General features: G+C 40.3%; 1 protein-coding gene and 1 pseudogene across 3 annotated transcripts; one reads left to right on the top strand and one right to left on the bottom strand.

The window, feature by feature from the left end:
- The first annotated feature begins 1,223 nt into the window (after positions 1-1,223).
- Positions 1,224-1,773, top strand: LOC116582273 (annotated as a pseudogene).
- On the bottom strand, positions 1,748-22,981 carry ITGB1BP2 (integrin subunit beta 1 binding protein 2). 3 transcript variants are annotated; one of them, XM_032330072.1, is made up of 12 exons: positions 22,185-22,981; positions 21,880-21,929; positions 21,734-21,790; positions 21,510-21,655; positions 20,713-20,807; positions 20,549-20,607; positions 20,348-20,418; positions 20,129-20,228; positions 19,745-19,858; positions 19,434-19,496; positions 14,972-15,010; positions 1,748-2,475 (listed from the first exon to the last, which is right to left on the bottom strand). In XM_032330072.1, exons 1-12 carry the CDS (start codon positions 22,246-22,248, stop codon positions 2,404-2,406), a joined length of 930 nt encoding a protein of 309 aa, XP_032185963.1. In that variant the 5' UTR covers positions 22,249-22,981; the 3' UTR covers positions 1,748-2,403. The 3 variants fall into 3 exon arrangements, with proteins under 3 accessions (XP_032185963.1, XP_032185965.1, XP_032185962.1); XM_032330074.1 differs by lacking the exon at positions 14,972-15,010; XM_032330071.1 differs by lacking the exons at positions 1,748-2,475; positions 14,972-15,010 and adding an exon at positions 18,679-19,081.
- Between the last annotated feature and the right edge of the window lie 88 nt (positions 22,982-23,069).

The following is a 23,069-nucleotide window of genomic DNA, read 5'->3' as shown; positions in this document are numbered from 1 at the left end:
AACCTGTGGGATACAATGCTATCTCCAGGAGATAGTGTCAGAATCGAGTTAAATTACAGAACACTCAGAGTCTGCAGAGAGATGTGGATAATTGCTTGGTGTGGGAAAAACACCCACACAGTTGGAATACAGAAATATTCACTTGGTAGAGGAAACAAATTATGTCCCTTTCACACACAATCTACCAAAACCAACCCAGGAAAAAGTAGAAAATCCATAAAGACCTGTGAGTAGTAAGGATTTGAAACAGTAAAGACTTCCTGACAAAGAAAAGCTCAGGACCAGATGGCTTCACTGGTGAATTCAACCAAATATTTAAAGAAAAATTAACATCAGTCTTTCTCTGACTCTTCCAAAAAAAAAAAACAAAAAAAAAAAAACTGAAGAGGAGGAAACTTCCTAATTCACTCTATGAGGCCAGCTTCACTCTGATACCAAATCCAGACAAAGACACCACAAGAAAAGACAACTACAGGCCAATATTCCTGATGGACATGGATGTAAAAATCCTCAACAAAATCCTAGGAAATTTATTTCAACAGCACATTAAATGGATAATATACCATGTCCGAGTGGGATTTATCCCTGGGATGCAAGAATGGTTCAACATACGAAAATCAATCAATGTGATACACCACATTAACATAAAAAAGAATAAAAAATCACACAGTCATGGGGCACCTGGGTGGCTCAGTGAGTTAAGTGTCTGCCTTCTGCTCAGGTCATGATTCCAGAGTCCCGGGACTGAGCCCTGCATGGGGCTCCCTGTTCAGCAAGGAGTCTTTTCCTTCACCCTCAGCCTCTTCCCCAACCCCTGCTTGTGCTTTCTCTCTCTCTCAAATAAATAAATAAAATCTTAAAAAAATATGGTAAATTTTATGTTATACATATTTGGCCACTAAAAAATATAAAAATAGGGGTGCCTGGGTGGCTCAGTTGTTAAGCATCTGCCTTCGGCTCAGGTCATCATCTTAGGGTCCTGGGATCAAGCCCCACATCAGGCTCTCTGCTCAGTGGGAGGCCTGTTTCTCCCTCTCTCATTCCCCCTGCTTGTATTCCTTCACTTGCTATCTCTCTCTCTCTCTCTGTCAAATATATAAATAAATAAAATCTTTAAAAAATGAAAATAGGAGATCAAGTTCTCATGAATTCTCCCAGGAGCCACTGCTCTTCCTCTTCCCCTAAGCAGCCTGAGGTGACCTCTGAAAACGGTTTGCTATTTGCTTGACCCAGAAAATCCTATGAAATCATACATATCAAGAGGTTCAAATCTCTGTGTTCTCTTTAATAACACACATGGAACTGCCCAGGCCGACAAGTGTATACATATCCAAAAAGCCATCAAGTACCTGAAAGACGTTACTTTGCAGAAGCAGTGTGTGCCATTCCCTCACTACAATGGTGGAGTTGGTAGGTGTGCCCAGGCCAAACAGTGGGCTGGGCACAAAGTCAGTGGCCCAAGAAGAGTGCTGAGTTTTTACTGCACATGCTTGAAAATGAGAGAGTAAAGCTGAACTTAAGTGTTTAGATGTAGATTCTCTGGTCATTGAGCACATCCAGGTGAACAAAGCCCCCAAGATGCAGTGTAGAATTTACAGGGCTCATGGCCGATTAACCTGTACATGAGCTGTCATGGCCACATCAAGATGATCGTTACTGAAAAAGAGCATATTGCTCCTAAACCAGAAGAGGAGGTTGCACAGAAGAAAGAGGTATCACAGAAGAAACTGAAGAAACAAAAACTTATGGCACGGGAGTAAAATGCTGCATAGAAAAAAATGCAAATTAAAAAAATAGAAAATAAAGGTAAAATCAAAAGCCAAACGAGAAACTCTTAAAATACATTACAACCCATCTGACAAAGGCCTGATTTTCTATTTAGTATACAAAAAGCTTCTACAAAGCAATAAGAAAAAGAGAAATAGAAAACTAGGCAGAGGACATGAGCAATATACACCTATATTCACAGACACACAAAGGAAATACGTGCGACTTTGAAACATTAGAAAGATGCGTAACCTTACTCATGATAAAAAGACTGTGTTAAAAGCACAATAACACTCATTTCCAGTAAAAATGGTAATATCAAAAAATTTGACAATACATTGTTTTGGCAAGAGTGGGGCAAAACAGACACTCTTGTACTATGTTGCTGGCATTATAAATTGGTATAACTTTTGGAAGGCAACTTATCAAAAACTTTTAAAGTACATATGCCTTTTTAGTGGTAACAGAAAACCTAACTCTAATAGGCTTAAACAATAAAGAGAATTTATTGGTTCATACAAATGCAAATTCCAGCAGATGAGAGAACTTTGCAGTTGATTTGATTCCATGGATCAAAAGTATCACCAAGGATCTAATGTCCTTCTGTCAGATCTGTCTTCCAAAGTGTGAGCTTCATCATAAATTTGACTTCCTTCTTGGTAGCAAAAGGGCTGTAGCATTAGAAGGCTCTACATCAGCCACACCACACTGTCCAAAAGAAAAGACAAAATCGGCTTGTTATCCGTCTCAGAAGAGCAAAGAACAAAACCAAAACCAAAACCTTCTCCCATATACTTCAACAAACATCCTCTACCATTTCATTTACTTGAACTGGGCCAATGGCCCATTCCTGAACAATCTCCTTGACAGGAGAATGGTTTGCATTCATTGGCTATGACCTGGATAGTCAGAACCAATCACTAAGGCATGGGGGATGGATTTACCCTGATTGGGTTAGGAGGGTGGTGCCCCCCAGCCAGAAGCTGGGGCTGAGATCAATTCCGCCGCTTCAAACTTTATGAGCACTATAACAATGGGGAAGATGTAGAATGGAAGTTGGGCAGGGAATCACATCCGCCACTAACCACTTTGATCCAGGAACCATACTTCTAGGAATTTATCCTATAAATATACTGGCAGATGTATACAAATGAAGTATGTATTACACACTTCAATTATTATTATATTATATTACAAAGGAGGCTGCGTGTAATAACAAGATACTGAAAACAATGAAAATGCCTGGAACTGGTCAAATAAATGATACAATCATAAAAAAAGAAAAGGCAGCTGTAAATGTATTATTATGACACAATCTCAAAGATACCTTGTGAAAAAAGCAGAGTGAATAGCCTGCTGCCATTTGTGAACAAAAGGGAGAAGAAATGGATATAGGTATATAGATATAGATAGATTTTTAAGGGGAAGGGGGAAGGTAAATTTGTTTTCATCAAAATATCTGCCAGATAGAGATACTCAGACACATGTACACACACACATACACCAATTTATACTTGCATGTGCATGATTTGCACAGAATGTATCTGGAAGATTCATGAGAAACTGAGACTAGTGGTAGTCTCTGGAAAGAACCAAGGGAACGAGGGACTAGGAGTAGGAGTAATATATAACTTTCATTGTATATCCTTTTATATTGCTTGAATTTTCTTACCATGTGCATGTATTTTTAGTTAAAATATGTATTAACTACATGTTTCTATGTGTTGTTACCTGTCAGATTGGCAAAGACAAAAATATATTTAAAGATTTCATTTATTTATTTGAGAGAGAGACAGTGAGAGAGAGTATGAGCGAGAAGGTCGGAGAGAGAATCAGACTCCCCATGGAGCTGGAAGCCTGATGCGGGACTCGATCCCGGGACTCCAGGATCATGACCTGAGCTGAAGGCAGTTGTCCAACCAACTGAGCCACCCAGGCGTCCCAAGACAAAAATATTTAATAGTTGGCAAAGATGGTGGGAAACAGGCCCTCATGTATATTGTTATTTAATATAATACATCCTCTTTGAAGGCAATTTGGCATTATTCATTAAAACTAATAACGCACGGGGCGTCTGGGTGGCTCAGTCAGTTAAAGGCCTGACTCTTGATTTTGGCTCAGGTCATGATCTCAGGTTTGTGGGATCAAGCCCCACGTCAGGCTCCACACTCAGTGCAGAGTCTGCTTGTCCCTCTCCCTCTGCTCCTTTCCCTCCTCGTGCATACACACACACACACTCTCTCTCTCAAATAAATAAATAAAATCTTAAAAGGAGCCAGCCTTCTGTGGTGCTAGAAATGTTCTTTCTGTATTTAGACCTGGGTGGGGGCTTTTACATAAATGTATACACATATAAACATATATACTTGGGGTGCCTGGGTGGCTCAGTGGTTTAAGCCTCTGCCTTCAGCTCAGATCATGATGTAAGGGTCATGGGATTGAGCCCCGCATCAGGCTTTCTGCTCAGCAGGGAGCATGCGTCCTCCTCTCTCTCTCTCTCTGCCTGCCTCTCTGCCTACTTGTGATCACTGCCTGTCAAATAAACAAATAAAATTTTAAAATATATATATATATATATTTAAGATATATGTATTTTACTAAAATATAAGTTATATACCTCAATACATGAAAAAAAGGAAGGAGGTAGATTATACAGTGATATGGAATAAATTTCAAGATATATTTATAAGTGTGTATAGTGATATATATATGTCACTTTTGCTCTGAAGTCATCTGATTTCTGGTGGCCTACAGATTAAGTCTATTTATTTACTTATTTACTTATCTGAGAGAGATTGAGTGGGAGGGAGAAGGAGAGAGACTCTGAAGCAGAAACTCCCCCTCTCCCGTGCTGAGCACAGAGCCCAATGTGGACTTGATCCCACCACCATGTGATCATGACCTGAGCCAAAACCAAGAGTCAGATGCTTAACCAACTGAGGTACCCAATTGCCCCCCTCCCCCACAGCCCAAGTTTGAAAGGCCCCATCCTTACAGGTGATATCCAACTGGAGTTCAGGTGAAGAAGAGAGAAAACAGCAGGATTTGAAGAAAAAATATCTGAGAATTGATGAAAGATACCAATCTTTATATAAGATAAGATATATAAGAAAGATGCTTCTCTCGCTCTCCCACTCCCCCTGCTTGTGTTCCCTCTCTTGCTCGCTCTCTGTCAAATAAATTTAAAAAAATCTTTTTGTAAAAGATTATTTATTTATTTATTTGATAGGTAGAGATCACAAGTAGGCAGAGAGGCGGGCAGAGAGAGTTGGAAGCAGGCTCCCTGCTGAGCAGAAAGCCAGATGCGGGGCTCGATCCCAGGACCCTGGGACCATGACCCGAGCTGAAGGCAGAGGCTTCAACCCACTGAGCCACCCAGGCGCCCCTAAATAAATAAAATCTTTAAAAACAAAAAAACACATAATAATAAAAAATATATATAATGGGGAAAAAGATCCCATTCATAGTAGTGGGGAAAAAATGACAGAAGTAAATCCAACAAGGAATGTACAAAAAGGGGTGCCTGTGGGGCTCAGCCAGTAGAGCATCTGATTCTTACCTTAGGGTTTCAAGTTCAAGCCCCAAGTTGGATGTAGAGATTGACGCCTGGGTGGCTCAGTTGGTTAAGCAGCTGCCTTCGGCTCAGGTCATGATCCCAGCGTCCTGGGATCGAGTCCCACATCGGGCTCCTTGCTCAGCAGGGAGCCTGCTTCTCCCTCTGCCTCTGCCTGCCATTCTGTCTGCCTGTGCTGGCTCTCTCCCCCTCTCTCCCTCTGATAAATAAATAAAATCTTTAAAAAAAAAATCACACGAAAAAGATATGTACAAAACATTTACATGAATAAAACTAAAAAATATTGCTGAAGGCTATAAGTATGAAGATCTGAAATATAGATAGATGCACAATATTCCTGAATGAGAGGTTTCATAATTGAAAAAAATTTCAAATAACTACAAATTTCCATAACAATCTCATTGGGATTTGGAGGGGGGCTAGGGTGGGAATACCAGACAAGCTGGTTCTGAAGTTTATCTGAAAGAATACACAGAAAAAGGGGCGCCTGGGTGGCTCAGTGGGTTAAGCCACTGCCTTCGGCTCGGGTCATGATCCCAGGGTCCTGGGATCGAGCCCCGTATCGGGCTCTCTGCTCAGCAGGGAGCCTGCTTCCTCCTCTCTCTCTGTCTGCTTGTGATCTCTCTCTGTCAAATAAATAAATAAAATCTTTAAAAAAAAAAAAAAGAATACACAGAAAAAGACAAGAAACTTTTAAAAGATAGAAAAAAGAAATAAGGGAAGACTTGCCTACCCAACATAAAATTACTATATAAAAGTGTGATAAGCTTCAAGAATAAACAAATAGGGGCGCCTGGCTGGCTCACTCGGTAGAGCATGAAACTCTTGATCTCTGGGTTGTGAAATGGAGCCCCACGTTGGGTGTACAGATTACTTAAAAAAAAATAGACAAACAAGCAGAACTGAATAGAGAGACAGTTACATGTGGGAATTTATCTATTTTTTAAAGTAATCTCTACACCCAAGGTAGGGCTCAAACTTACAACCCTAAGACCAGGTTGCACGCTGGTCTTGCAACTGAACCAGCCAGGCACCCCTTATGTGGGAATTTAGTATGAAAAACACAGCATTTCAGAATCCTTATGAGACACTACTAAAAGTATACTAATATATAAAGTATGTACAAACCCAAAGGACAAAAAGTTCTAGGTGTTCTCTAGAACCAGGAAAGCCATTTGAGAAATGGTACCTGAAATAGTAAGTAGGAAGAAATTCTGATCTAGTGCAAAGGATACAGAGCCACCCAGGGGCATGGGTCAGTTAAGTGTCCATTTCTCGATCTCAGCTCATGTCTTGATCTTAGGGCTGTGAGTACAAGCCCCATGTTGGGCTCCACACTGGGCATGGAGCTTACATTTAAAAAAAAAAAAAACTGGAAAAAAAGGATACAGATGAGAAGGGGCAATTTCACCAGTAAAACTATGGAAAGGCTCCAGGATCCAAGACAAGAGGAGTATGAATGACACATGGGGCTGAAAATTAAGTTAGTTAATTTACTAGTTATTATTATTGTTGTTACTATTTTTTAGAGAAAAGCAGGCTCCCGATAAGCAGGGAACCCAATGCGGGGACTCAATCCCAAGACTCTGGAATCCTGACCTGAGCCAAAGGCAGACACTTAACCATCTAAGCCATCCAGGCGCCACTGAAAACTAAGTTTAACCAAAAGTCTATATATGGATATTCAGTTAAAAAAAAATGCTCACCCCCTAGGGGCGCCTGGGTGGCTCAGTGGGTTAAAGCCTTTGCCTTCAGCTCACGTCATGATCCCAGGGTCCTGGGATCGAGCCCCGCATTGGGCTGTCTGCTCAGCAGGGAGCCTGCTTCCTCCTCTCTCTCTGCCTGCCTCTCTGCCTACTTGTGATCTCTCTCTCTGTCAAATAAATAAATAAAATCTTTAAAAAAAGAAAAGAAATACTAGCACAAATAATCAAAGATACATGTCAAATGATTTTCCTTGCTGCATAATTTGTAATAACAAAAACCTAGAAACAACCTAAGTGTCCATCTGTAGGGGAACAGATAGATAAATTATGGCATATATGTACAATCAAGTACAATACAGTACAAAAAAGAATGTCTGAGATCTGACATGGAAATATCTTCAAGGACCATAAAGTGACATATTTAATGATTAAGCAAGCAATGGAAAAATACTATAGAATGGTTTCAAATTGGGGCACCTGGGTGGCTCAGTGGGTTAAGCCTCTGCCTTTGGCTCAGGTCATGATCCCAGGGTCCTGGGATTGAGCCCTGCATCGGGATCCCTGTTGGCAGGGAGCCTGCTTCCCCCCACCTCTGTCTGCCTCTCTGCCTACTTGTGATCTCTGTCAAAAAAAAAATAAATAAAATAAAATCTTTTTTTAAAAAAAGAATGATTTCAAATTGTCCAAAAAGTAAAACAAATTTCTCCATATGTATATAGATAGCCACTTGGACTTTTACTATGTCCCTACATGTTATATGCCAATATGTTCGCAAATGCATAGAAAAGGATATACACCAAACTAACAGTGACTTCCTCTGTAGGATAAATTTAAGGGTTCAAATATTTTATTTTCCATTTATTCAACTTCTGGAGTTTTTGTTTTTTTAAGGATGAAAGTTGAATATTTAAGTGTCACATTGATGAAGATGATACTCAAATCTATTTTCAGTGCTGACTTTTCTCATGAATTCCAATTTTGCATTTATAATTAACTTCCTGCTAGCATTTCTACTCATGTTTTGCCATAATTTCAAGCTCATATCTAAAATAAAATTATCAGAATTTTCAAATATTACTTCTAGTTCCCACTTCTCCTATTTTTGTTAAAAGCACTCACCTTCTACCTATTACTTGAACTTGAAGCCTTGGAGTAGTCATCTCATACCATTTCATCCCATATCAGAAAAAAAAATCTCTAAGTCCAAGGTTTATTTCTTTTTAAATAATACCTTACATGTCTCTTTCCTGTCTATTCTTTGCTACTCTAATTCAGGCCCTTCGTTTAACAAATATTTATTAAGCATGTCTCATATATGTGCTAGGCAGTTTTAGGTTCTGGGAATAGCGTGTAAGTACAGACTTATAGTCCAGTGAAAGAAATAATGTACAAATAAAAAACTGATTAAGCATTAATAGTGCTATCATTTTTATAATGCTTACCCTATATCAGTACCTATACTAAGCTCTTTAGATATGTTAACTCATTTAATACTACTAATGACCTTATGATATAGGCACTATTATTAATCCCATTTTACAGTTGGGGAAACTGAGGCACATAACTCTTAAGTAGTCTAAGGTCATATAGCTAGTAAGTGGAGGAGTCATGATTTGAATCCAGGCAGGCTGATGTTATAATATGTCCTCTTAACTGTTAATGCTATACTGTTTCTCATGTAAAGAAACCTCAGTTGATGATAAAGGCTATGGGGAAAATCAAACGGGGTAATGTGATAGTAACGTGGACAGAAGGTGCTAATTTAGAGGCGATGGTCAAGAAAGGCCTCTCTAAGAGGTAATTCTTTTGTGTAGAAACTTGAGCAGTTTGACCTGTAAAGCTTCTCACTGTGGGTTTTGCTGATTACACAGGCATTGTGCAGTTCCTCTATTTCCTACAAACTGGCAGCTGGATCGAAAGACTAAATCAAACTTGGGTTCCATCTCTTTGGTATGACTATAGGATGGACACAATGTCTGACATCTCTTACTAATCTTAAAGCACTTAAAGCACTCTCTTTATAATCTTAAACCTGTTGATGCTTACTACTTATAGCTATTTATCAAGGATTGCCAAAAAGTGATGCTCTGATTTTATTATTTCTTTTCATTCACTGGAATAGTTTTGCAAAAAGACGTACCACTCCATCTATCTTGTTACCCAATTCAGATAGGAAAGGCAGGATATATGCTTGATTCTCTCTTTATTAATTAATTTTCAAGATAATGAATTGGTTACCTATCATGAGCTGAAATATGAATGAGAAGAAGGAGCCAGCTATTCAAAAACCTGGAAGGGGGATCAGATATTACAGAGACGTTGAGGAAGGAGTGAGTTGCGTTAAGTTTAAGAAACACAGAAGAGCATGGCCACATTACTTTCATTCTTACCTGGGGACTATCTTGTTACAGACTGATTATGTCCCCTTACAATTCATATATTGAAACCCTATCCCTCAGTATGATGGTATTGGGAGGTAGGGCCTTTGGGAGGTAATTAGGATTAGATGAGGACATAAATAAGATTAGTACCCTTTTAAGAGTCATGAGAGAGCTTGCTTCCTTTCTCTGCTCTCTATAGCAAGTAGAGTAATCCCCCTCATCAGAATTCAACTGTGGAAAAATAAATTTCTGTTGTTTATAAAATACCCAGTCTATGATACTTTGTCACAGCAGCCTGAATTAAGACATACCTCTTACATCTATGACTCCTTCCTCCATTCTTACTACCATGCCCACTTAGTCTGCAGCCTTAACTTTCTCCCCTGGACCACTGCCAATTATCTTCAATTAGTTTCACTGCCTTCAACTATCTCGTCCATCCTACTCAATTAAATCCTTACTTGTCAAAAGTTTTCAGTTTGGTGTATAACTATTTTTGGTGACAATGGATCCACAATTACAGATGTCACTGGCAAAATAGGATTCATTTAGTGGAGGGAGGTGTTTGCTGGAAAACACTGCTGGAACACCAAAGAACATGGGCTTTGTAGTCAAGACCTAGATTTGTGTCCCAGGCTCTGATACCTGATAGCTCTGTGACCTGGGGAAAATTATGTAACCCCCCTGAAGCTCAATTTCTTCGTGTTTTATAAAAATGATAATAAGGGCACCTGGGTGGCTCAGTCAGTTAAGCATCTATCTTTGGCTCAGGCCATGATCCCAAGGCCTTGCTGAGCAGGGAGCCTGCTTCTCTCTCTCCCCCCAGGTTGTGCTCTCTCTATCTCTGGCTCTCTCTCCCAAATAAATAAAATCTTTAAGAAATAATAATAATAATAATAATAATAATAATAATAATGCTTTTAATACACTGTTCTAAGAATTAAATATATATTCTCATTTGAGATACATGTATATATTATATAGAGATAGAAAAAGATAACAGAATAGACAGATTTAAATAAAGAGTAGTTTAATTTTTTGCTACTCCTCCCACCATGCCTCTTGCAGAAGCTCCAAGTTCAATGATGAATTCCTCCTTAAAACCCCAGTCATTGCTAAGGGCTATTCTAGAGCCATTTGAAAATATCCAAAACCTAAGGACCCTGGAGTCCTAGAAGAGCCCCTTTGCCAAGCCCATCTGGGAACCAATGAAGCCCTCGGTTAATCACTCATATCACACATTGATGTAACACTTCTCCAAACAACTTTTATGTCTCTGATCTCTTCAACTCTAATCTCAGTGGAACCCTTAGGTACTTTACCTTTCAATTTATCCAGATCAGTTATTATTTCCCAGTTACACCAGATTCAGTGTTATGGTCTTTTGGATCCCTGCTTCCACTGTCCTCTTTCTTCCTTTCTGCTCCCCAAATCCTAGAACACTTGCTACAGGGAGAACAGAGCAGACCAACATAAATTCATGCTATCCAATTTCAAAATGGCCTTTGCAGTTGCTCAGCAACTCCTTTATTTGTCTCATATGTTCCCTGGCACTCTCCCCGAAGAGGCTGTTCCAGACCCTCCTCATTCTACTCAATCTCCCTGCTTCTACTTCTACCAAATTCATAGCAGACATTTTCATCAAATTAACTGTCCCTCCTGCAACAAATAGGTAATATCTTTCTCCCTTCCAGCCGTGTTCTCTGGACATCCAATTCCCTTCCTGGAAAAGCAATCAGTATTTTTTTTCTTTAGGTTTTATTTTTTTAGAGAGAGAATCTCAAGAGAATGCGTGTGGAGTACAGAGCCTGACAGTGTTCAATCCCTGTGACCCTGAGATCACAACCTGAGCCAAAACCAAGAGTCAGATGCCTAACCAACTGACATACCCAGGTACCCCAAGCAACCAATATTCTTATTTATCCTTTTAGAGATATTTTATGATTCCACAAGCAAAAGTATGGAAAACAAAGAGCTTGCACTGGCCATTAAAGATAAATAGGATTTGGATAAATGGAAACAAAGGAGATGATAATCCAAGCAGAGGAAACATCCTGGAGAAAGGCACAGAGGTGGGAATGAATGGATAAGATATATTTAGAAAACAGGATATAGCAAGTAGAGTAATCCCCTGAGAAATAATCCCAACTGCTGCCTCAAGTACTACATCTTCTTTTCCAGTTCTGACTTCAGCCTGATCACCACTTCCTTGCCTGCCCTGCTCAACATACCAGCAGAATAGAAATCTGACACTGCACAGCCCCTCACCCATCTATCTTGCCTGGACCTCTGTTACTATTTATTGAGCTCTGACCCCAACCATCTGTTTCAGTACTGCTAAAGAGTCCTAGCTCTTTCCTGAGTCACTTGCCAAGCCAGACACCTTCCACTTCTTTGGTCACATGGACAATTTCTCCATCCCACTGAAAACAGGACAACAGATATAGAGGATGCATGGTACAGACACTGATTTTACCAACATATGTAACAGAAGTCAAGGAAACATTTAAAACTATACAGCAGAGATGCAAACAGCAAAACCCAGACTGTGTGAAACTACTGAAAATAATCTGATTTCCTCAATAAAAAGTTGTAAGAAAAAAAGGGATAAAAGAGAATCTTTAGTTTTAAAGTTTTAAACCCCATATATGGGGTGCCTGGCTGGCTCAGTGGGTGGAGCATATGACTTGATCTCTGGGTCATGAGTTCAAGCCCCACAGTGGGCATAGAGCTTAATTTAAAAAGATAGATAAAAGTGACATACAATACATATCCACCAATCACAATGTGTAGGCTTTATTTTGATACTGATTCCAAAAAAAAGGTGTAAAAAATTCTTTTGACATTTATGAAACTACTGGAAATTTAAATACTGATTGGCATTTAATGATATTAAAGGGAACATTGCTTTTGTGTGTGAATGGTATTTTTTTTCAAAGATTTTATTCATTTATTTGAAAAAGAGAGATCACAAGTAGGCAGAGAGGCAGGAAGAGAGAGAGGAGGAAGCAGGCTCCCCGCTGAGCAGAGAACCTGATGCGGGGCTCGATCCCAGGACCCTGAGATCATGACCCGAGCCGAAGGCAGAGGCTTTAACCCACTGAGCCACCCAGGCGTCCTGTGTGCAAATGGTATTACAACTATGATTTTTCTTAAAAAAGGATCCTTACCTCTTAAAGATACACGCTGAAATATTAAAGTATGGAATGATATCATGTCTGGGATATGCTCCAAAATAATGTAGAAAGGAGGAAATAGATGAAATGAGTATGTGAGAATTGATACTAGTTGAAGCTGAGTGTGTGGTAAATGGGGTTTGTTATGCTATTCTACTTTTGTATATGCTTCAAATTCTCTACAGAAAAAAAAAGCCCTTTAAAATAATGTTATTGAATTGTCAAGCATCTCAAGAAGGTGTATTAGTCTGAAGGAGTGGAACAGGAGGAGCTGGAATTTGAGAAGAGGAAGATCTGTTAAGAGCCTCTGTGGGGAGAGTGCCAGGGAAAGTATGAGACAAATAAAAGAGTTGCTGAGCAGCTGCAAGGACCAAGTTGAAATTGGACAGCAAGAATTTATATTGGTCTGCTCAGTTCTCCCTGTAGCGAGTGTTCTGGGATTTGGGAAGCAGAAAGGGAGAAAGGGGACAGTGGAGGCAAGGATCCCAGAAATAGTAACTCTGAATCTGGTGTAAAAGTTGTTTGAAAGGTGTTATATCAATGTGAGGTATCACTGATCCACCAAGTGCTTTGTTGTTGCCTAGATAGGCTTGTCGAAGGGACTCTGCTAGACTAGAGTGGCTTGGTGTTATGCTTGGCATCTAAGACCCCTCTTCTAAGACCCCAGTTGGGTTCTTAGGATTCGGATATTCTCAGATGGCTCTAGGACAGCTCTCAGCAATGAATGAGTTTTAATCAGTAGCTATGTTACTTTAAGCAATGCACAGTGGCATTCTATACACGATGCTTTATTCCTTCAGCAGGTGAATACAATCTCCCTTAATCCGAGAGCTGAGGCAATGAATGATATGTTAAACATGTTATCACTAAAACAACAACAACAACAAAAACACAACATGTTATCACTTTGTGGACTAGCAAAACCTGACTGTCAAGAAAATCCCATTTTCTTATTGAAACATTATAAACAGGATATTGAAGATGTGTCCCTCCTAAGAGAAAAAAACACCCCAACCTAATAGTCTGAAGTGAAAGCTTTTGGTGACGAGAGAGAAGAGTAATAGTAGTACTATTAATAGCAAACACTTATATAGTACTTACTATATACGCCAAGCACTGTTCTATATATGTGTTAGCTATTATTACTGTAATATACAAATCTGGACCTCAAAGGAAAGCTATGACCTAGAGATAAACATGTGTGAGTCATCTGGATGCAGGTGGTATTTTAAGTCACGGACATAACTGAGAATGTCTAGAAGAGTTATACATAGGAAGAGAGAAAACTAGGGCTAAGTCCTGAGGCCAGGTAGAAAAAGAAGAGCCTGCAAAGGAGACTGAAAGGAGTGGCCAGATAAGTAGGAGGAAAACCAAGAGAAGCTGTGGGTCATAGAAGCCAATGTATTGAATGTATTTCAAGGAAGAAACCATTATGAGTGTCAGTCTTTGCTTATGAGATCAAGTAAGACAAGGACCAAAAAGTATCCACGGGATTTAGTGACTTGATGGCCCAAAGTGACCTTATCACCACAGACTGAGTGGGTTGGAAGTCAGATTAAAGTGTGTTTTGAAGGGAATAGGAAGGTGGAAATAAAAAATGAATAGTTATTTCAAGAAGTTCAGGGGCGCTTGGGGGGCTCAGTGGGTTAAGCCTCTGCCTTTGGCTCAGGTCATGATCTCAGGGTCTTGGGATGGAGCCCCGCATCAGGCTCTCTGCTCAGTGGGGAGCCTGCTCCCCCTCCCCCTCTGCCTGCCTCTCTGCCTACTTGTGATCTCTGTCAAATAAATAAATAAAATCTTTTTTTTAAATAAAAAGTTCACTTATAAAGGAGAGAAAGGAGTTAAGTAGCAGCTGGAAAGGGTTATGTAGTCTAGTGAAATTGTTTTTGTAAAATTGGAGACTTGAGCAAGTTTAAAGGTCAACGAAAATATCCAATGAGAGGGAAAGGTTGAATAAACAGGAGAGAGAAAGGATAATTAGTAGTGTAAAGTTTCTGGGAAGGTGTGAGGGAACAGGATACAAAACGCAATGGGAAGACATGAGAAGTGTAAAGGAAGTAAGGAGAGGATTTGCGCCAATGTGAACCAATATGTACATGTGATGATAGGAAGTAGGGAAGTAAATGAGCTAATGCATGCAAAGCTCTTAGCATAGTGCCTGACAGGTTAGTTTGTATGAGAAACAGTAGCTTATGGTTATTGTTGTTGTTATTATTGTTAATGTTATGCACCTGTTTGAAACTTTCTGACATTTTAGGCTTTGGACTGTGTAAAATAAGTATGTTACTTTATTAATTCTGTAAACTTGAAATTTTATAGATCAAGTTTATATACAACAAGGGTTACTTGAACTTTCTGATTCTTCACCTTCATCCTCTCCAGGAATTCTGGGTAGTTGCTGGTCCCCTGATTTTGATAAGATAGAAAAAAGTTGTACATTTAAGATCAGTGCACTTTCTGCACTTTTCTATACACATTCTACACCTCTAAATTTTTAAAATGTCCATCTAAGCCCCTATTGATGTCAACTCACCTATAGAAAAATGACATTAAAAGTAAACTGCTGCCAGGGTTTGAAAGAACCTGAAAGGTTCAGGTCAAAGGGGAAAATTATTTGCACTTTAAATCTGTAGTATGAGAGCAGAGAAATGAGCCAGAAATGCTGAATATCCTGAAAATCCAGGAAGCCCCTTTAACTCTGATCAAACTTCTCTGTGACATAGAGATGCATTCCTTGGATGCATTCTCCAATATCCCCTAATCTTGCCTCAATCTCCAAATTCTCAGCCATGCTATCCTGTGACCCCTTTCCTTTGCCGCCCATGTCCGTTCTCCCACCTCCATTTTACTTCTAGCTCCCAATGAGACCTTACGTTCCTTGAATCTGAACTGAGAGAAAAGGGTGCTATGAAAAGAATTTGAGATCATTTTGAGGCTTGGTGAAACTTCCTAGTGTAAGTTTCTTAGAGTTTGAATCTCCCAGATTCCTGGCCACCCTGTAGCCAGGGACTAAATACAACTCAAGGGAGACTCAAGAGATTATCACTCCTCTGATTAAGAATCTACATTTTATTTATTTTTTTTTTAAGATTTTATTTATTTGACAGACGGTGATCACAAGTAGGCAGAGAGGCAGGCAGAAGGCTCCCTGCTGAGCAGAGAGCCCAGATGTGGGGCTGGATCCTAGGACCTGAGATCATGACCAGAGTGGAAGACAGAGGCTTAATCCACTAAGCCACCCAGGCGCCCGAATCTACATTTTAATGAGTCACCTGGGTGGCTTATTTACGCAACTGTCTTAAGCTCAGGTCATGATCCCAGAGTCCTGGGATGGAACCCTGCATTGGGCTCCCTGCTCAGCAGGGCATCTGTTTCTTCCTTTTTCTCTGTCCCTCCTGCTTATGCTATTGCTCGCACTCTCTCTTTCTCAAATAAATAAATAAATAAGCTTTTAAAAAAGAATCTACAGGGCGCCTGGGTGGCTCAGTGGGTTAAGCCGCTGCCTTCGGCTCAGGTCATGATCTCAGGGTCCTGGGAGTCTGCTTCCACCTCTCTCTCTCTCTGCCTGCCTCTATGCCTACTTGTGATCTCTCTCTGTCAAATAAATAAATAAAATCTTTAAAAATAAATAAATAAATAAATAAATAAATAAATAAGAATCTACATTTTTAAAAGGCGTATACTGCCTTTCTCTTTTTAAAATTTTATTCAAGTTCAATATAGTGTGCTATGAGTTTCAGTAATAGAGTTTAACTCTAACTCTCTTTTAAATCATGTTCAAAATCCTTAATCTAGAATTTTAGCCTCCTTCCAATCCAGCTTAACTCAACTAACTTTTTTGTTCCCTCCCTTAAACGCATCCTCTGATATGTTAGCAGTGGTTACAAATAGCAAAGGGACTAAGCTTGGAAGGAGTCTAAAGAGTAACATTTACTTTTTACTTTACATACTTCTGCACTGAGTATTTTACCTTGAGTAATTCCTGAGTATTACTTCAGGAATTTAAAATAAAACACAAAAAGTAAAACAAAACACCTTCCAGCCTCAGCTTGGCTCTCCCCACTCTTCCATACCCATCAAAATTTCTCATTTCTAAAAATTTCCATTCAAAATTTATTTCTTACCCCTTACATTTTTGGTCAATTGATTTTCAACTAGGTGCCAAGACAACCCAGTGGGAACAGAATAGCCTTCTCAAAAAATGATGCTGGGACAACTAGATATCCACATGCAAAAACATAAAGTTGGGTCCCTACCTCATGCCATATACAAAAAATAACTCAAAATGGATCAAAGACCTAAATGTAAAACTATAAAACCCTTCAAAAACATAGGAGCTAATCCTCTTTATGACCTCGAATTAAGCAATGTTTTGGTTATCAAAAAATATAAGCAACCAAAGAAAAGATAAATTAGACTTCATAGAGGTTAAAGATGTTCGTGTACCAAAGGACACCATCAAGGAAGTAGAAAGACAAAACAAAGAATGGGAGAAAATATTTCCAAGTCATATATCTGACAAGAGACTTGTCTCCAGAATATATTAAAAAAATTCTTGGGTCGCCTGGGTGGCTCAGTGGGTTAAAGCCTCTGCCTTCGGCTCAGGTCATGATCCCGGGGTCCTGGGATCGAGCCCTCCATTGGGCTCTCTGCTCAGCGGGGAGCCTCCTTCCTCCTCTCTCTCTGCCTGCCTCTCTGCCTAGTTGTGATCTCTGTCTGTCAAATAAATAAGTAAAATCTTAAAAAAATTCTTACAATGCAATAAAAAGACAACAAGTTTAACAAATGGGCAAAGGACTTGAATAGACATTTCTCCAAATAAGAACACAAATGGCCAATAAGCACATGAAAAGATGCTCAAAATCATTAGCATTGGGGAAATGCAGTTAAAACCATAATGAAATTCCGCTTCACACCCATTAAAAAAAGAACAAATAACAAGTGTTATTGAAGATGGGGAGAAACTGGAACCCTTACACTGCTGTTGGAAATGTAAAATGGTACAGCCCCTTTGGAAAACAGTCTTGTAGTTTCTTAAGAGGTTAAAGTTACCATTTGACCCAGAAATTATACATCTAGGTATATATCCAGGAGAAGTGAAAACAAAAGTCCACATAAAAACTTGTATATAAATGTTCATAGGAGCATTATTCAGAATAATGGAAACAACCCAAATGTACCTCAGTTGATGAAATAAACATAATGTAGTATAGCCACACAATGGAATATTATTCATCCATAAAAGGAATAAGGTACTGATACATGTTAGAACATGGAGGAACCGTGAAAAGATTATGCTAAGTGAAAGAAGCCTCTTACAAAAGACCACGTATTACATGATTCCAATCATATGAAATATCCATTATAGGAAAATCCATAGAGTCAGAAAGTAGATTAGTGGTTGCCCACAGCTATGATTTTGGGGGGATACTGATAGTGGCTGGGTACACTAACGGGTACAGGGTTTCTTGTTGGAGTGATGAAAATTGATAGTGGTTGCACAACTCTGAGTATACTAAAAAAAAAAATCACTGAATTTTACACTTTAAATGGGTGAATTGTATGGTATGTGAATTGTGTCCCAACATAGCTATTAAAAAACATTCTTCCATGGAGCTTTCCCTTTCTACTATAGTCCACATTAATCGCTCCACTCTCTCTCAACAACTATAGGTCTTAATAACTGTACTGCACAATTTAACACTCAGTTAAACCACCTGATAATGTTTATTATTATTTCATGTGGATTAGTCTGTCAGCCAGACTATAATTTTCCTGAGGGGAACAAATAAGACTTTTGTTTCTCAGATAGATAGCTCTAAGCTGGAAAAAAAATTTTTTTAAAAAGTAAAAAAAAATAGTGTTATGGTTCTTACTGAATATTAAAAAAAAAAAAAGATAGCTCTAAACCACCTAATATACAACTGGGAACACAATAAGTATTCAGTAGATTACCTGGTGATTATAAAGAACAGATTGAATGTACATGTGCTTGTTTTCACACATGTGTTAAAGACACACAGAAGTAGGGAGGAATGAATACAATCTTAGTGAGGTGAGAGAACGACACTATGTGAAACTGCAGAATACAAGATTTATTTAAGGGAAAAAACAGCATGGTTTGGACACTTTTGTTCTCCCCTCCTTCAGCCTGCTGCTGCTCAATGACACCACATGGCCAACCATATCCTGGTCTCTGAGATTCTAAGGGAATCACTGAGGTCTTATCTAGATACTTGACTGGTGTCACTATTCCCCCATTGCTTCCTCCTCTTCCTCCTCCTCTGTCCAGCTCAGATCATCATCTGAATCCTCAGATTCTTCCTCATCCATCTCTAACCCAATCCCTGCCTTAGCCTTCTCAGCTAGTGCATCGGGGTGCTCCAGCTGGGCCCAGGATCCTGGGTCAGCCTTGACCAAGGAGATTTCAACCCGAGATGGCATCAAGGAGACAGAGCTCTGCTCCACGTTTATGACCTGAGGAGGAGGAAAAGATAGAGGAACACAGAAGAAGAAGAAAATGAGGAAATCAAAAGGATTGGGGTGAGGGTGGGGTAGTAATTAATGACAAAGAAAAATAAACAAATGTAAGGTGGGCAAAACAAGATAGGGGAGGAATAAAATGAGATAATAAGAAAGAAAGAGGAAAGGAGAGAAGAAGGAGGGGAGAGAAAAAAGGGAGAGAAAGGGGGAGAAAGACTAAGCAAATGAAGAGAAAACCTCTACTTTCCCACCAGATTTCCTTCCCTCAAGACAATGGCTATTCATTCCAGTCTGGCCCTTCTTTTCACCCCATGATCCCCCCATCGTGTCCCTTATCTTCACTTACCCCCCAGAGCTTCATCTGTGCCTGGAACACACGGTTACCATCAAAGACAATGTGGACATGAAGCTGAGAGGGAAGAATTACAGGGGCAGTAACAATCCCAGAAGGTAAGAACAAGTTATTACAACAGAGAACCAGCCCAGAGGTGTGAGCCCTATATCCACAGGTCAGCCAGATAGCCCTGACCTACTAGCTCTACCCTCCTCTCAGGGGACTATGGAGCCCACATGTTCGCTGCATACAGCAGCTCTGCCTGTAAAACTGCTGTATCCCTCAATTCACCAGCCTCCCATCCAGGATCAGACACTCCTCACCTCAGTTTGACTGGCCTTCACCCAGTTGAACGCAGGAAGTGGAATCTGGCCGTATACAGTCACCACTACTAAGGACTCTGTCTGATGCCAATCATGACGGCAAGATGCTGGCAGCTAAAGAGAAGATGTGAAATGTATGTGGTAAGAATGAATGCTTAACCCAAGGAAAGTTCTCAGGTGTGTCAAAGAAGAGACACAGAATCTCAGAAAAGATTAACACTACTTCATATTGCAAAGCCTCCAGGCTGCTGAAGGTAAGGAACAGAATCTTACTTGGTTTGTACAAAAGGGAGGAGTTAGAGAGCTTGGCCATGAGGTACAAGGAGGGGGAAATTATTTCTGAAATTGGGTTCTAATCAAAAGTTCGGGAAAGCTGGGGCTTACCTGCTTCCCCCAGTCATGCCTACCAACTCTGCATCCTGGCTGTGCCAGGAATGCCCCAAAATCCAGGGTCTGGATACCACAACAGCTCCAAGACTTCATCCTGAGGTAGGAAGGTAATTCAACTGAATCTCCTTTCCCCTCTCCATGAGCCCCCATGTCCCCCTTATCAAACAGTGGGAGAAACTGGTCTTATAGACCATACCCAGTCCCCTCTCTCACCCCTCATGGAATCGAGGTGCTCCTGGGTGGTAAGTACATGGAGTAGCATCACTCTCAGGGCTTTGGTAAATCTAAGATGGGTAAAGGAGAATCAGAAGAATCAGGTCATTCTAAAGTATACCCCACACACCCTCATATCTGTCATCCCAGGTATAGTATCTCTCAGCTACATGATTGCACCCTCTATAAGCTCTCACTCACAGCATCACATCCTGGATTCTGGCAGCTGGAACCAGTCCGGATCAGACTACTGTCAAGTCCTGGGCAAAGGAAACAGAGTCAGGAACCTATCTATTCCCTCCACCTAATTGCCACTTGCACTAAATTTCAGTCTGCAAAGCCTGTCCTACTGAGGACCCACTTACCTGTTCCAGGTTCCTGATCCAATTCCTTCTGTTCCAATGCCATTTCCAGTGCTTGGGATATATTTAGTGGAAGCAGCTTTGGAGGGAAATCTGACCTATGGGGTATGGGTGGGGTGATTTAGTTCTGACCCATTAACCATGATCATCAGCTCCAACACTCCCACCAGTGGTAATGGTGTCAAAGAGATCTGGTGAAAGTGGTGGCAGGGTTGGAAAAGTTGAGTAGCAACTCCATTGCCAATAATCTTCTTTGTGGACATCCCAAGTCCCTGAACCCTGGGGAAATCCCTAGAGTTTTTCTGCCCATCTACTCAGTTGCTCTCAATCTAACATTGCTCTGCAGAACTCCCATTATATCCTCATCCTCTTCTAATTGTGGACCTAACATGACTTTCTTCTGTTGTTCATGCTACTTCCACAAAATTAATTTATTCTCTACGGCCTCTTGGCTGCCAATACTGCATCTTTTTCTTGATCTAAAACTCATTTTAATGTTTTCCATAATGAAAAAAAAAGGCAGGTCATCCTCAACAATCTCTCTTGTATTATAACTAAGTATTTATTTATGAGGAGCTATCTACTCTATTGATTCTAAACACCTATCCCATCACCCCCATACCAACCTTAAAGCAAAGACATTATTTCTGGATACAAATTTCTCCTAAGGTATAAAATATACACAAACCCTAACACTTGCCCCATATCATATCCCTAGTACCCAAGCCCCAGTGACCCATTAATCACTTCTAGGAAGCTCCATGAATGTAGGAAAAACCCAGGGACTTTCTCCTCTTTACTTGGGCCTCTCCCGACGCAAAGTCTCTGCTGACTTTGGAATCGTATTCAGAGGTTTTTGCTCCTGAAGTGAACTGCTTGTGGCAGGCACCTCAGGTTGAGGGGCCTCAGGGAGCTTCTCAGCACAGTGTGGTCCCACAGTACAGCCCTAGTACAGATAAGGAAAGAAGGATTAGGGATAGAATCCTTCTATTAGGGACAGAATCCAAGGAAGTAAATAATTTACCTTGATGTTTAAGAACTCAGAGAAATCTACAGTTCGCTTCCGGCAGCAGGACCAACCCTGGTAACAAAAGACCCAGCTCAGCTTAGATTCCTGGGTATATTTCCTTTGGGAAATGGTCTTGCTATCCCTTCTTGCCTACTCCTCACCTTAAGTGCATCGTGGAAGATTGGGACCCCAGGGTGATGGCAACAGGAATCTGTGGATACCAGCAGAAGGATCAAGGAAAGGCAACTATACCAAATATCACTACTCTTACTTCTTCCCCAGATTTATATGCTCATGGTTTTCCTTTAGGGAAAAAAAAAAAAAAAAAACAACAAAAAACTGAAAACCACCCAGACCAATTAAAGCAGGGCAGATACACTGTATTTCTCTGCTCCTTTAACATTCTGCCCACACTGACCACTCCCCCAGCACTTGGGAGCCCCCTGGCAAAGTCAGAATTACTCACCAGGAAGGTTGGCATTGGGGTCAAAGTGCTGCCCACAGCCTTTGTTATGGCAGAGTAGAGACATGGAGGCCGTTGGTATTGTTACTGAAAGGGTATCTCAAGGAGTCTGGCTGCCGAGTGGGGAACACCTCTTAGTCTGGAGGCTTTTAGCTGTTTGCAAGGGCCAGCTGTTTCTATCTTTAGTTCAGGAGGCGTACACCTCCTAACATGGGCAAGGGAACTTTAGTTGGCCTTCTCGACCAATAGGAGCACGCTCAGGAGCATTTTAGCTCTGGGGCTCAAGAAAAAAGGATCAGGCAGACTAGGACCTGGAACTTGGGTGAGGTCAGCTAATCACTGCTGAGACAGTTTTAGATTTACCAGGCCAATTCCAAGCCTCTGACATACCAGCAGCTGCTCAGAAATGAATCCCAATTTCAAGACCCCTTCAGCTCAGTGAAGGTATCCCAGTTCTTCCAGCTCATTTTCTTCCTTTCAAGCAGCAGCTTTCTGCTCATCCTGATTGCTTCTGTATACCAATAGCACCAATCTTTGTCAACCACATAAGCCATAGTATGCATCCAACCTCCCAAGTTTGCCTAAATGGATATCCATACTTTTGAGCAAAAGGTGATAAAGGATTATCCTTATGGAACCTATGATTATCTCGGGACAGAACTCCCCTCCCTCCATTCCCTTTCAAAAATAGCACAGAAAATTAAAAGGCTTAAAATGTATTTTAATAAGTTGATGCTGTATTACTGCTCCATTTCTCAGAAAAACTCCAAAGGTATCAGGGACAAATCAAACATGGTACACCAATAAAAAAAAATGCACAGCATAACTACCTAAGATAGGCAAGGCTAAGAGCTACTGTCCAACCTTCAGCATACAGCAACCCTGTTC

Source organism: Mustela erminea, chromosome X (assembly GCF_009829155.1).
Source record: "Mustela erminea isolate mMusErm1 chromosome X, mMusErm1.Pri, whole genome shotgun sequence".
NCBI classification, from domain to species: Eukaryota; Metazoa; Chordata; class Mammalia; order Carnivora; family Mustelidae; genus Mustela; species Mustela erminea.
This window is presented reverse-complemented; position numbering and strand designations above follow the sequence as displayed.